The 13,583-nt window shown below is 33.9% G+C and overlaps 2 protein-coding genes across 3 annotated transcripts; one reads left to right on the top strand and one right to left on the bottom strand.

The window, feature by feature from the left end:
* On the top strand, nucleotides 2,614-4,992 carry LOC109330772 (probable xyloglucan galactosyltransferase GT17). The gene is made up of 2 exons (XM_019565054.1): nucleotides 2,614-3,603; nucleotides 4,344-4,992. The coding sequence occupies exons 1-2, from the start codon at nucleotides 2,659-2,661 to the stop codon at nucleotides 4,845-4,847; spliced, it is 1,449 nt and encodes a 482-aa protein (XP_019420599.1). The 5' UTR covers nucleotides 2,614-2,658; the 3' UTR covers nucleotides 4,848-4,992.
* LOC109330754 (titin homolog) lies at nucleotides 5,412-12,363 on the bottom strand. 2 transcript variants are annotated; one of them, XM_019565045.1, is made up of 9 exons: nucleotides 12,182-12,363; nucleotides 11,330-12,035; nucleotides 9,637-11,284; nucleotides 9,351-9,509; nucleotides 9,083-9,262; nucleotides 8,729-8,932; nucleotides 6,906-7,004; nucleotides 6,203-6,805; nucleotides 5,412-6,033 (listed from the first exon to the last, which is right to left on the bottom strand). In XM_019565045.1, the coding sequence occupies exons 2-9, from the start codon at nucleotides 12,025-12,027 to the stop codon at nucleotides 5,692-5,694; spliced, it is 3,933 nt and encodes a 1,310-aa protein (XP_019420590.1). In that variant the 5' UTR covers nucleotides 12,028-12,035; nucleotides 12,182-12,363; the 3' UTR covers nucleotides 5,412-5,691. The 2 variants fall into 2 exon arrangements, with proteins under 2 accessions (XP_019420590.1, XP_019420583.1); XM_019565038.1 differs by having other exon boundaries at nucleotides 9,637-12,035.

The following is a 13,583-nucleotide window of genomic DNA, read 5'->3' as shown; positions in this document are numbered from 1 at the left end:
ATTCTTCATTCTCTTTTTCCCCTCATTCAAAGTTACCCAAAAAAAGCAAGATATGAACTTTGTGCTTCAAATCTCCAAGTTGTGATGCTTTCATGAGCCATAGGAGAGAGAGAGAGAAACAAATTTAAATACAAATAAAAAAAGGACCATAGTGCAAAATAAGCATCTTCCAACATGTATTGGTTTACCAAATCACTAACAACAATATCACTCACAAACATAAATCTCAAATAAATAAACGATTTTACTTAACTCAATTCTAGCACTCTAGAATTATCTAGCTAATAAAAAACGTAATAGAAACAAAACTAAAAAATGACCAAGAACAATTAAATCATTATGAGTGGGTCCAACATTAATTGGAAAAAATAAAGGGAGAAAGGTTAAGAGACAAGACATGAACAACCAATTTATACCACCTACAACTATAATATATACACATTGGTCCTTCAATTCTGATGTTTTATTTAAGTCTGAAGATACATTTTGAAAACGGATTTAATATGAAAGTGTAAATGTTTTTTACATTGTCAGTCAATTATCCACCATTGATTTATTAATCATTATTGACTCTCAAACAAAAGTAATACAAATCAAGGATGGAAATGATGTGCTGACAGTGTAAAAAACTTTACACTATCAATGCACATATTTTAAACTCTTTGGAAAGTAAGGAAGTTTCTCAAGTCTAATTCATTATGCATTTTATCTCTAACAATCAACATAGAATGATGGTACCCAATTCTTGACTCATTATTGTTTTTGTTTAGTTGACACTGACTCTACAAATTTGACATCAAAGCTGCATGTGATAAGAGACCACCTCTTTTGTCCTTTAGAGACTTATACACAATTATATATTTTTTATTAAATACTTATATAGTTTTTATTGTTTCATTGTTTAATATATTTCAATAGAATTAAATTTTACTCACATTTTTACACATCCAAGTTTTAGTTTTTTTCAATTGTAAAGAAGCATGAACAACATGTGCGTTAGCCCAATTAAATAATGAGAAAAAGATATATGTAAGAGTTTTTTACATTGTCACTGTATCATTCATCATACACTTTTAATCATTATTGACTTTCAAATGAAAATAAAAACAAATGAGTAGTGAATGATACACAGATTGTATATAAATCTTTACATTACTAGAGCATAGATAGTGCATTCTAAAAGAATCTAATATGTATACACTAACAACGTAAGTGTTTTTTATACTATTAGCAAATCGTTCATCATTCATATTTTAATTATTATTGACTTTCAAGCAAAAATAGTACAAAATCAATTACGAATGATGTATTGACAGTATAAAAAGCTTTACTGACGGTACATAAATTTTAAACTCTTATTAAAAATGTATACTTTCAAACAATTCATCAATTAATAAAATAAAAATCCTCCTAACATTTTATTAAACTTTTATGAGCAGAAATAAATGTGTCTGAGCTGTCCCCACTGCCACTATCCCTCTGGACCAATGAGGCAATGACCAGCATCACTCACTCATCTCTCACTCTGTCCCTACCTAATTAATTCCTTACATGGGACATTATATTTCAGTAACTCTTTTTTTTCGGTTTCCTACATGTATCTTGTACTAGAGGCAATACGAACTGAGAATATCCACAGGTACATGAGATTAACTCTCCAAGTAGATATTTTTTCTATTTATAAGAAGCGAATTCGAAACCTAGGTAATCAAGCATTAACTCGTTTCTTTACAAATTGCTTTCTCATTTATAGGAGAAAGTGGTGTTTTAAATGGAATATCATACATTTTCCTATTAAATTATCCTACAATTTTTTTTATCCATAAAAAAATGATATTTGTAACAATAATACTTTATTTATTAATGATTAGTTTATAAATGAAAATATTACTTTCTCATAAATATAGTGATTTAGTAAAAGAAATAGAGATCATCTATCTCACTTTTTTATATCTTATTATGTCCCAACCCAACGGAAAATTGTGATCTATTAAAAAAAAATCACAAAATTATAAATTAACTTTTTTATGTCATTTGATGGTGTTTGATTGGTTTGGTACATGAAATTTTTTAGATACAGAGGATCCTCATTCTAATAAAAGGATATAACATTACTTAATTTTAAATTGTTTCTTACCATCATAATTGTAGCCATAATATTATAGTTTTAGTAGTTCATGTAAAGACTCATAATTACAATTGGAGGTATATCAAACAAACAAATATCTACTCTCATAAATTTTGTCTTATTATACACTCTCTTAGATCAATAAAAATATATCATATTGTTACTATTATTTTTATTTTTGTTTGATGATACAATTTTTAAAACATAATTTGAAGCAATACAACTCTATTCATATAAAAACAATAAATATCAGCGGCTTTGGTTCAAGTGTTACATGTTTAATTCTCTTTAAGCAAGAACCCGAGTTTGAGTCTTGTGAATGGAAAAAATATTTGTTGGGAGAGTTAACCCCACGTACCTGTGGATATTCCTGACTCGGACAGAATTACCTCCAGTGCGAGAACATGTGGGAAACAAAAAAAATATAAAAACAATAAATAGAATGTTAGTAACCACAAACACAACCAAGATATTGTGACAAAGTGTAAACCACAACTTGTGTTGTTCCATTGTGCTTGAATTCCTTCTCCATGTTGTTCAGAAAACCATTTCCAACTTCATCTCTATATTCTCTTCCATCCACTAACACTAACACAATTTCACAAACTCTCTCAAAATCCAAACACAACCTTATTCATTATTCTACCTTCACTCTCTTCTCATTCCTCTTCCTCATTTCATGGCTACTTATTCTATTCTTCTACCTCCCAACCACCACCACCACCACCATCACCACCGTCACCGATACCCCAAAGGCCGCCACATGCGACGGATCAGGCCCTGTCTATATCTACAACCTCCACCAACGCTTCAACATAGGACTACTCAAAAACTGTGAAAACCTCAACATCTACACCAACATGTGCCCCCATGTTGTTAACAACGGTTTAGGTCAACCTATCTCCACCACCACCACCACCACCAGCGCAACCACAGCAACACCGTCGTGGTTTGCCACCCACCAATTCATAGCAGAGATGATAATCCATGCAAGGCTAGAGAACCACCCATGTCGAACATGGGACCCATCTAGGGCACTTATATTCTACGTACCCTTCTATGGTGGCCTCTATTCTTCAAGCGTGTTTGGTGAAACCAATCATACACTAAGAGATTCCTTAGCCGTTGATTTAGTAGAGTTTCTTGAAAGTCAAGAATGGTGGAAAAGGAACAATGGTGAGGACCACTTTGTTGCACTAGGGAGAACAGCATGGGATTTCATGAGAACAAAAGAAGGACCAGATTTTGGTGCAAATGTCCTATTGAATATGCCACATGTCCTAAACATGTCGGTGCTAACAGTAGAAAGAAACCCTTGGAAGGGTTCAAATCAAATTGGTGTTCCTTACCCTTCTTATTTTCATCCTACTATGCTCATTCAAATGGTGGCATGGCAAAAAAGAATCAGGGAATTCGAGAGACCCCATTTGTTTTCTTTTGTTGGTGGAAAACGTAAAGGCTTGGAAAAAGCCAAGGTATGAGTTCAAAGTTCAAACAATTTCATTATTTGTTTCTTTACATTTTTTTTAATAGCTTATTTTTATAAGTTTTTTATTTTATTTTATTAAGTTAAAAGTAAAAAACTTTATAAGATTATATATTATTTTTACTACCAAGTGTATCCCTTTACCTTATATGAATGAACTAATCTCTTTCGGAGTTCGTAGTTGTCACTCACATCAAATATCGATCATTAAATTATTTATTTTTTGATAATATTAGGATCTAGTGGGTGGGGCTTTGTACTACTGGGGCAACGACTTTGTAGGAGTCATCTAATAAAAACTTATTTCAGTAATGATTTTAAAGTAAAAGTTGACATTAACTTGGTTGATTAGCCACTTGTAAAGTAATGTATGACTTTTACTTCAATTTTTTTTTAATGTTTAGCACTACTTGATCAATAGTAAATTATGGGTCTATAAAAAATTAATAATCAATTTCATGAGTATAATATTTATGTTTTGTTAGTGTAAAAAATTATACAAACTTACTAGATAATTTATCATTTTTTTGAATTAGTTTTTTTTAAAAATAATAATGATAATATATAAAACTTATACACTTCATACTTTTTTTTTCCTCCAATTACATTGTGGGTTTACTAACATATTTGTTACATGTATATATTATATATTGTGGGTTTACTTAACATATATTTGTTACATGTATATAGTTTTCTAATATTTGATATTTTATGGATTTGTATAATAAGGTACGTGATGAGATAGTGAAGCAGTGTAGTGAATCATCAGAATGCATGTTGTTACAATGTGGTAGTGGAGGTAGCAAGTGCCATGAACCAATGGTGGTGATTGAAGTGATGAAAAACTCTAGATTTTGTCTTCAAGCACCTGGTGATTCCTTCACAAGAAGGTCAACTTTTGATTCTATATTAGCTGGTTGCATTCCTGTTTTCTTCTCTCCACACACTGCTTATACACAATATTCATGGTATTTGCCTCAAGATACACACACTTATTCTGTTTTCATTCATGAGAAAGATGCTTGTGGGAAAAATAAGATTGAACAAGTGTTGTTGAACATTTCTAATGAGGAAGTTAAGAGAATGCGTGAAGTTGTCATAAATTTGATTCCTAGGATTACTTATGTGCACCCCAATGCTAGTGATGTTGGGTTTAAGGATGTTGTTGATGTTGCACTTCAACGACTTTCTCACCTTGTTGGTGCCAAAGTTAAGAGATTTGGAAGTGTATAGATTTAGTGTTCACAACAATTTTAGATTGGATTTGTATGCATGCAATAGAAAAGTGATAGTAGTTATGTACATTTATGGATTTCATTTTGGTCTAAGTTGTTTGGAAGATATTTGAAAAATTGGAAATTGAAAGCATAAGTAAAATGAGTTGTTAATAATAGTCATGTTTGTATTTTAAAGTAATAATAATGGTGGTGACAATGGTGGTGGCGACACTAGCGATAGTAGTCGCGATGGGATGATAGGGATGGCGACAACATTAATATTAATGATCACAATAACAATAATGTTAATATTGGGATGTCTATATCAACGATATTAATGATGGAAAGAATGAGTGTATCCCATATTTTTTTAATAAATCAAACACACCCTAGTTCATTGTAACTTTAAGCCAAGGTGATGCTTATATATATAGTGTGCTTAAACATTTATGAGTATTAGCCATGTTAAAGTTTCTAAGAATTTATTGGGTTTTTTTTTGTTAAAACAAATAAAATTGTATTAAAGTAACTAAAAGTAACCACGATTGAAAGATGAAAATCAAACTATAAACGATGAATATAAAAAAGCAAAACCACAATAATTTATTATCATAATTATAAGCAGAAGCATTCAACATTTAAACTCACATCACATCCCAAAGTAACAAAACTTGAAAGAAAAAAAACAATTTCATAACCAGAAAACCAAAACTAGCAGGAAAACTTTTGCAAGGGCATGAAAAAATTGATTTTGTACATAGATCATGTAATAATGTAAACAAAAGTGTTAAAATCGGCCCCCCCAAAAAACACTTAGAGATTGCTTAGTATCTAAGCAAATTGACTTTGGAGCTTACTACTCAGAAGCCATAACCTTGCAGCCAAGATCTCAAAGAGATGTTGTTGCCTATATAAAACAAGGCAGCAACAATCAGAACTGCTATTAGAGCCCACCACATCCATGGCTGAATTCGTCTCTTCCCACGGTTGCGAAGGGGGAGGGGTATGGATTTTGACTTGGTCTGTTTTGTGAATTGAGATGGTTTTTTCGGCCTTTTTGTTACCTCAGCTGGTTTCTCACTCTGATCTATTTCTTCAGTACTTCTTGCGAGAATTTCTGGTGCAGGAGCAGGTTCTTGTTCTGTATTTTCAGTAGTAGCTGCCTTTCTTTTTTCCTTCTTCCTTGCCCTCTTCTCCCTTTCCTATTCATCCCAATATATGCATGGTATTATAGTTGAAGCACAACAGATAAATAAATAGATAAAATCTAAATCACACGCACGCACATATATATTTATATATATATATATATATATATATATATATATCATATGCTCAAATCACATTTTATAATCACATATACATTATTACCTTCTCCTTTTGCTCAGCTTCTTTTTGAGCCTTGGCTACAGCCCTTTGTTGGGCTTTCTCAGCATTACGCTTTTTCCTTTCCATTGCTTCCTTAGCTTTTTCTATCTCCTCTTGCCTCCGCTTCTCCTTTAACTTTTCTGCTTCCTCTTCCTTTCTTGCTTTTTCCGCCTTTAAGATCAACTCCTCTTCCTCCTTTGTTCTCACTGGTTCTTCAATTGTATCTTCAGGCTCATCCCCCCAACGAGGAACTACAACCAATGATTTCTCCAAAGGAGCAGGTTTTGCAGGCTTTTTTGCTTTACTTGTCTGACTATTTTCGGTTTTTTGTGCCACAACCTTTGGAACAGGTTCATCCTTTATATCAACAGATTCTGTAAATGTTGATTTCTTTTCTTGTCCTGACATTGACTGCATGATCGGAGAAGTGTTTTTAGAGGCTCTATCAGTGTTGAAGGCATTTGGAATTACTGGTGGCTGTTCATCGGGACCAAGTGCTCTACCATCCAGGGTTTGAAGTCTCCTCAGTATACTCCTGGTGTTGCACCGTATATAGTCCTTTCTGAACTCATCATTTTTGTTCCAAAACTCCATTATTCTCTCCACCTGAATTGTTCATTGGTAAGTGCTAAATTCATGTTTATTTGCTTACTGGATTGGAAGGAAAAAAAATCATCTCTACTTGTTCCAAGTGTAAAAGGATTACCTGATCAATACAGAAGCATTGCAGTTCCTCTTTCTTCCCTTCTGCTGCCAGTTCCTGCCCTTTCGCAACAGCACCTTTGTATTCCCAAAAATATTTCTTCTGCAATATCGGTAAACAAAAATAGGCTCAGTATTTGTTAATAAGCACAATTATCTGAAAGGTATCTAATTTCCACAACACTCAGAAATTAATCAAGGTCAAATATTCAAGTATCTAGTTTAAACATCATCTAGTAGAAAAGAAAGAGTTTAGCTGATTATATTGATGTTTATACAAATATTCATTGTCTAAGTGCAGCCTACACATTAAATCCAGAAAGACATATAGGTCATTTGCTGCCGAATTTAAAATTGCAAGCTACACATGACTACATATGCTATGTACTAGCAAGAACTATATTGTCTTGTCCCAATTAATGTAGTGTTATTACACCATGGTTATAATCAAAACCCTTTGGTGCATTGTTAGTGAGCAACACCTTGCTATTAACTATGCCCCAGGTTGTTACTACTACGAGGCAGTATAGTGCACGAGACTCCCACCTAGTGGGGTTTGGGGAGGGTAGATGATCGCGAATAAAGCTATTTCCATCCACGAGACTTTATGCAATTTTTTATGTCAAAGAAAAAAAAATAAATGGAATAAAATGTTAAAGGTTGGTCTAGCTCTTCCTCTCAACATATATCTTTCATACAATTTTTTTGTGAGAGAAAATTCAAAAAGTAAAAGGAATAAAATGTTCAAGGGAAAGTATAATATACCTTTTCATGCAATTGGCTTTTTAAAGCCCTTAACTTTGTATATCCATCTTGTCGAATTTTATCAGCAACATTAAAACGACCTTGCAACTCACTCAGTTTATCCCATTCATAATCATATTTCTTCTTTGCAGCATCAGTTGTTGTTTCTGCCTTTTGAAGATTATTTTTAAGCAAGTCAAATTCCTTCTTCAAAAGCTCTGAATGCTGAAAATATTGAGACAATGATATTGTGTTAAAGCATCAGAAATCCCCTATAAATAATTCCAAGTATTTGACCTGAACGGTCACGGGATTGGAAGATGCAATCAAGTAGTTAATTCAAGAAATATTATAAGAGCTATCAGAAGATGGTACCTTAATGTGCTCCTCAATACTGTCATTTTGGTCTGAAGATTTCTGTGATTGATCCCGCTTTCCTATTATAGAAGAAAGCTCCCCATGAAAGCACAATTATCTGAAAGGTATCTAATTTCCACAACACTCAGAAATTAATCAAGGTCAAATATTCAAGTATCTAGTTTAAACATCATCTAGTAGAAAAGAAAGAGTTTAGCTGATTATATTGATGTTTATACAAATATTCATTGTCTAAGTGCAGCCTACACATTAAATCCAGAAAGACATATAGGTCATTTGCTGCCGAATTTAAAATTGCAAGCTACACATGACTACATATGCTATGTACTAGCAAGAACTATATTGTCTTGTCCCAATTAATGTAGTGTTATTACACCATGGTTATAATCAAAACCCTTTGGTGCATTGTTAGTGAGCAACACCTTGCTATTAACTATGCCCCAGGTTGTTACTACTACGAGGCAGTATAGTGCACGAGACTCCCACCTAGTGGGGTTTGGGGAGGGTAGATGATCGCGAATAAAGCTATTTCCATCCACGAGACTTTATGCAATTTTTTATGTCAAAGAAAAAAAAATAAATGGAATAAAATGTTAAAGGTTGGTCTAGCTCTTCCTCTCAACATATATCTTTCATACAATTTTTTTGTGAGAGAAAATTCAAAAAGTAAAAGGAATAAAATGTTCAAGGGAAAGTATAATATACCTTTTCATGCAATTGGCTTTTTAAAGCCCTTAACTTTGTATATCCATCTTGTCGAATTTTATCAGCAACATTAAAACGACCTTGCAACTCACTCAGTTTATCCCATTCATAATCATATTTCTTCTTTGCAGCATCAGTTGTTGTTTCTGCCTTTTGAAGATTATTTTTAAGCAAGTCAAATTCCTTCTTCAAAAGCTCTGAATGCTGAAAATATTGAGACAATGATATTGTGTTAAAGCATCAGAAATCCCCTATAAATAATTCCAAGTATTTGACCTGAACGGTCACGGGATTGGAAGATGCAATCAAGTAGTTAATTCAAGAAATATTATAAGAGCTATCAGAAGATGGTACCTTAATGTGCTCCTCAATACTGTCATTTTGGTCTGAAGATTTCTGTGATTGATCCCGCTTTCCTATTATAGAAGAAAGCTCCCCATGACTCTGCTTCAATTGCTTGATTTGACGTATCAATTGCTTTTCTTCATTTAGAGGTAGAGTTTCATGCTGGATCCTGTGTTCCATGTTTCTTATCTGCCAATAAATCATATATCCAGACTTCAAAAACAGACAGAAGAATCAAGATCATATAAATATTTCTGAAAGTATATTGAAAGCGAACCTTGTTATCTATATCTCCAACAGAAATTGCATTGTTTAATCTGCTAATTGTGGATTTAACTGAATCTATTTCTTGACGTTTGGATTTGAGAAAGTCCCGAGCAGTTCGCTCTGCTAATTTTGCAGCTCTAAACTCCTGAAGACACTCATTACAGATATCCTGATCATAGCATAACATTTTTCAAAAAATTATCTAATGTCAAATATTGGTCTCGAAGTTATAGAAATGTTTTCATCTTTTGCAATCAAAATAATATTAAAGTATGTTGTATGCACTGATTGCTGACCTTTCTACTGTTGATTTCAGCTCTAATTTTGCCACGAAGTTCTGTCTTTTCTTCTACCTGCTTAAGAGCATCATTTATCTGCTCTTGTATATTCTCATCATCGTCGTATCTTGGAAGCCTTATCAGATAGTAGAAAGGCTTTTTCACTACCTCTGAACCCACATTCTGCCCATCAAAACTATCTGCAGCAGTAGATCCTTCTTGTACAGGTCTTGTGTTTCCCTCTTCACGATTGCCAACTTCGCCTTCAACAGAAATTTCACCTTGAACTGAAGGTTTAGTTTCACTATTCACGACATTGTTTTTCTTGTCAGGGATATTAATAAAAGGTTCACCTTCACTTTCCACGGCGTTGTTTGAAGGCTCAGCTTTGCCCTCTGATGCAATGATTTTAATGTCAGATATATCAGCAGAAGGTTCAGCATCGCTCTCTACTTCATTGCCACTCACTTTAGAGACGACATTATCATCTGCAGTCTTATCTAAGCTGTTTAGAGCTGAAACTTTTTCTCCTTCAAGAACCAGATCATGTATTGTCTCTTCAGAACTCTTTGGTTTGTTTTTCACTTCAACAGGAACCTCCTTCATGGTGCATTCACCGAGCTCTGGATCTGCTAAACTGTTTTGAACATCTACACCATCTACACTTTTCTCCACATAAGCATCAATTACAACCTCAACTTGTGGCTTCTCTAAGCCATTTTGATCAAATTCATTTGCACACTCCTTTACTTCCCTAGTAGCAGAGACAACATCAACATGAACAGAAACCATATTCTTCTCAAAGCATTCACTCAGATTGGAATCCTTCAAACCATTAGGAACATCTGCAACAACTGCACTTTCAGATTCCCCAGCTTGACTTTCGTTAGTTACAATGTCCTTCTCATATGAAACATCAGTGCTGACTATATTTTCGAATTCTGGAGTTTTATCCACATCTGTATGCGAGACAGACACACTTCTTTCCTGCAAAACAGTCCCACTATCCTTCTCATCTCCACCTCTGGAATCAAGAGGCTCGATCTGCGCCTTCTCTCCTGAACTCGCTTTATCACCTTCATCAGTACATTCTTCCACATCTGAGGCAGAGACTCCATCAACAACAGGAACAACACTCTCTACAGTCAAACCACTTTCAACAGCTACACTTTCAAATTCACCATTACTTATATTCTCATCTTCAAGTCCCTCCAAGACAGTCACACCGTCCTTCTCATCTCCCAAAACCTCCACAGCACTAGAGACATCAACTACGTTCACCTCATCATGGATCTCGTTGTCCACATTGTCTTGCACACCAACTCCAGCATTAGCATCTGCATTGGTTTCTCCATTAGAATCACAGTGAATCTCATTCTCCACACTGCTATGAATGTCAACGTTATTAGCATCTGCAAGAGTGACTCCGTTAGAATCGCCATGATTCTTCACACTGCTATAAACACCAACTTCATCATTAGCATCTATAATGGTATCTTCATTAGAATCACCAGGAACCTCATTCTCGGCGCTGTTGTGAATACCAATTTCACCATTAGCATCTATAATGGCAACTCCATTAGCATCACCATGAATATCACCATCTACGCCGTTCAGAACATCAACTGGACCATTAGCATCTGTAACTGTGGTGACTCCATTTCTAGCACCATGAATCTCGTCCTCCACACTGCTCTGAACATCAACTACATCATTAGAATCCATGACAATGGTGTTAACTCCATTAGCATCACCATGAATCACATTCTCCACAACCAGCTCGCTCAGTTCCTTATCTGCCACACCATTTTGAACATCTTCTACACCAGCTTCGATCCGGTGATCATGATCATTAATTTTACTCAAATCCTTAACTCCTACCTCTACAACACTAACATCAGCAACGCCTATATCACCAGTGACAGATCCCAAATCTGCATTCTCTCCGGCAACATCAACATCCACTGAAACCGTACCATTACTAATTCCATTTACTCGAATTTCTTCTTCTGATGTACAGTTAGATACAGCAGAAGCATCCAAGGAAACATTCTCCGTGTTATTAACATTAACCGTTTCACACTTAGCTTCATCTTCAGATTCAGCCACCTTCAAAACCGTCACGTGAGACTCACCATCGCCAACCTTCAACACCTCCACTTCAGCACCACCATCACCATTGCCGTCAATAACAGCAACGAGATCCGATTCACCGAGATCACCGTCAGCAACAACAACATCACTTCCATCGACAAATGCACCAGTGACGTCATTTTCGATCTTTCCACTGACATCACTATTCTCCGTCTTCTCATGAGAAACGCCATTACAATCACCACCGACTTTAACCTTCTGCTCATCCTCACCGTTCACCGCGACGTGCAAATTCACCACCGAATGCTCCGTCATCGTTGTTTCTTCAAAATCAAAACAATTACATCAAAATTGATACAAACAACAGGATCAAATAGCGCAAAAATCGGATCAATGAATCAAACAAAAATCGAAAACAGAAACATATCAAAACAACAATGACAGAAATAGAGGATTGAGATTTACTTACAGAAATTAAAAGTGGAATCAGAAGTGTTGTGAAGGGAAAGGATCAAAGTCGAAGAAGAAGAAGAAGCGCAAGTGAGAGAGAATTAGAGTGTGATCGCTAAAATACGCAATGAAAGAGAAAAGGATGCAAATTTATAAAGAAATAAATAAATCAAAACTTACGATTTCGTAATTCGCTTTAAATATTTGATACTAACCTTTATAACTAATTTATTATATCTTCATTGATTTTTAATTTGTTTTTATCAAAATCATATTTGTTACTATTTATAGGTAATATAAATCTAACATTAATGATTGATTTAGACATAAAATAAGAGTTGATAGTTGTAATTTGTAATCAAATATTATGACTATTGTGGAGATATAAATTGGAAAGTTATAAAATATTAATTAACTTAATATAAATAGAGATATTAGTTGCTTTTTTTTTTTTAATTTTTGCATCCCAATTTTAGAAGAATAGTAGTAATTGTAGCAACAATGTGTTATAAGGCCCTACCGGATCGATGGTTCGATTCCTGATAGTGATACTTATTAGGAGGGGTAGTCATCAAACCCGAGAGTAATGATTTGAAACAATGGGCTTATTAAGTCTTACAACTTTGTAAACATGTCATTTGTCTTCACTAAGTTTTTTATGCTTTTAATTCTTACAAATTCAAAATATTTATCAGAGGTTTTTGTCAAATTTCATTATCCAGTAAGGAAGCTTACCAAATATCATCGTAACAATATTACCCTATATATATATGTTTAAATAAACACTTCAATATGTTTTTCAAGCTACTTCAATAATATATAATTTTTAAATTTTTTAATCGAATAAAAAATGAAAAACTTAAAAGAAAATGACTCATATTCAGATGAACATGAAACTTAATTAAGCCAAAATATTATTAAACTTAACAAATGTAATATTTAAGTATTTATCAGAATATATGTGATCATCTCTCTAATAGGATTTATTTGATTTGTAATTTTATGATTTATTTCTTATTTTAGCATTCGATTGTTTATATTATCACCAATGAACAATAATAAAAGGGTGGTCCACTCCTTGTCTGAGTCTTTCATGTAGTGGAGTCTAAAGATGATACACGTATACACCGGCAGATTTAGGACCCAAAGTCAACGGTATAAGTTGCAATAAATGCAGTATTATTAAATTCGATTGGACCAACTAATGTAATCTATAATGGACATTCAGCTTATTCGAGTCGGTCATTTGATCAACTATAAACCAAAAGTGATATGAATCAGTTCGACTGGACTATTTTGGGCATAAAATTGGTAACTTATCAATCTAGCTAGTTGCATTGGCTGAATTGATCTTTTTTTAACATCAAAATGATATCTTATGAGGAAAAAATCGTGTGCTTTCAACTTATTTGTGTTTATGT

The sequence above is a fragment of the Lupinus angustifolius genome, chromosome LG02 (genome assembly GCF_001865875.1).
Source record: "Lupinus angustifolius cultivar Tanjil chromosome LG02, LupAngTanjil_v1.0, whole genome shotgun sequence".
Lineage (NCBI taxonomy): Eukaryota > Viridiplantae > Streptophyta > Magnoliopsida > Fabales > Fabaceae > Lupinus > Lupinus angustifolius.
This window is presented reverse-complemented; position numbering and strand designations above follow the sequence as displayed.

What these genes read in the sequence shown, in the direction of transcription:
- LOC109330772 (XM_019565054.1), top strand. Translation starts at nt 2,659, where the DNA reads ATGTTGTTCAGAAAACCATTTCCAACTTCATCTCTATATTCTCTTCCA. An exon ending in AAGGCTTGGAAAAAGCCAAG is followed by an intron (nt 3,604 to 4,343) that starts GTATGAGTTCAA and finishes TTGTATAATAAG; the next exon opens with GTACGTGATGAGATAGTGAA.
- LOC109330754 (XM_019565038.1), bottom strand. Translation starts at nt 12,027, where the DNA reads ATGACGGAGCATTCGGTGGTGAATTTGCACGTCGCGGTGAACGGTGAG. An exon ending in AAAGCCAATTGCATGAAAAG is followed by an intron (nt 7,005 to 8,728) that starts GTATATTATACT and finishes CCGATATTGCAG; the next exon opens with AAGAAATATTTTTGGGAATA. An exon ending in AAGCTGAGCAAAAGGAGAAG is followed by an intron (nt 6,034 to 6,202) that starts GTAATAATGTAT and finishes TGGGATGAATAG; the next exon opens with GAAAGGGAGAAGAGGGCAAG.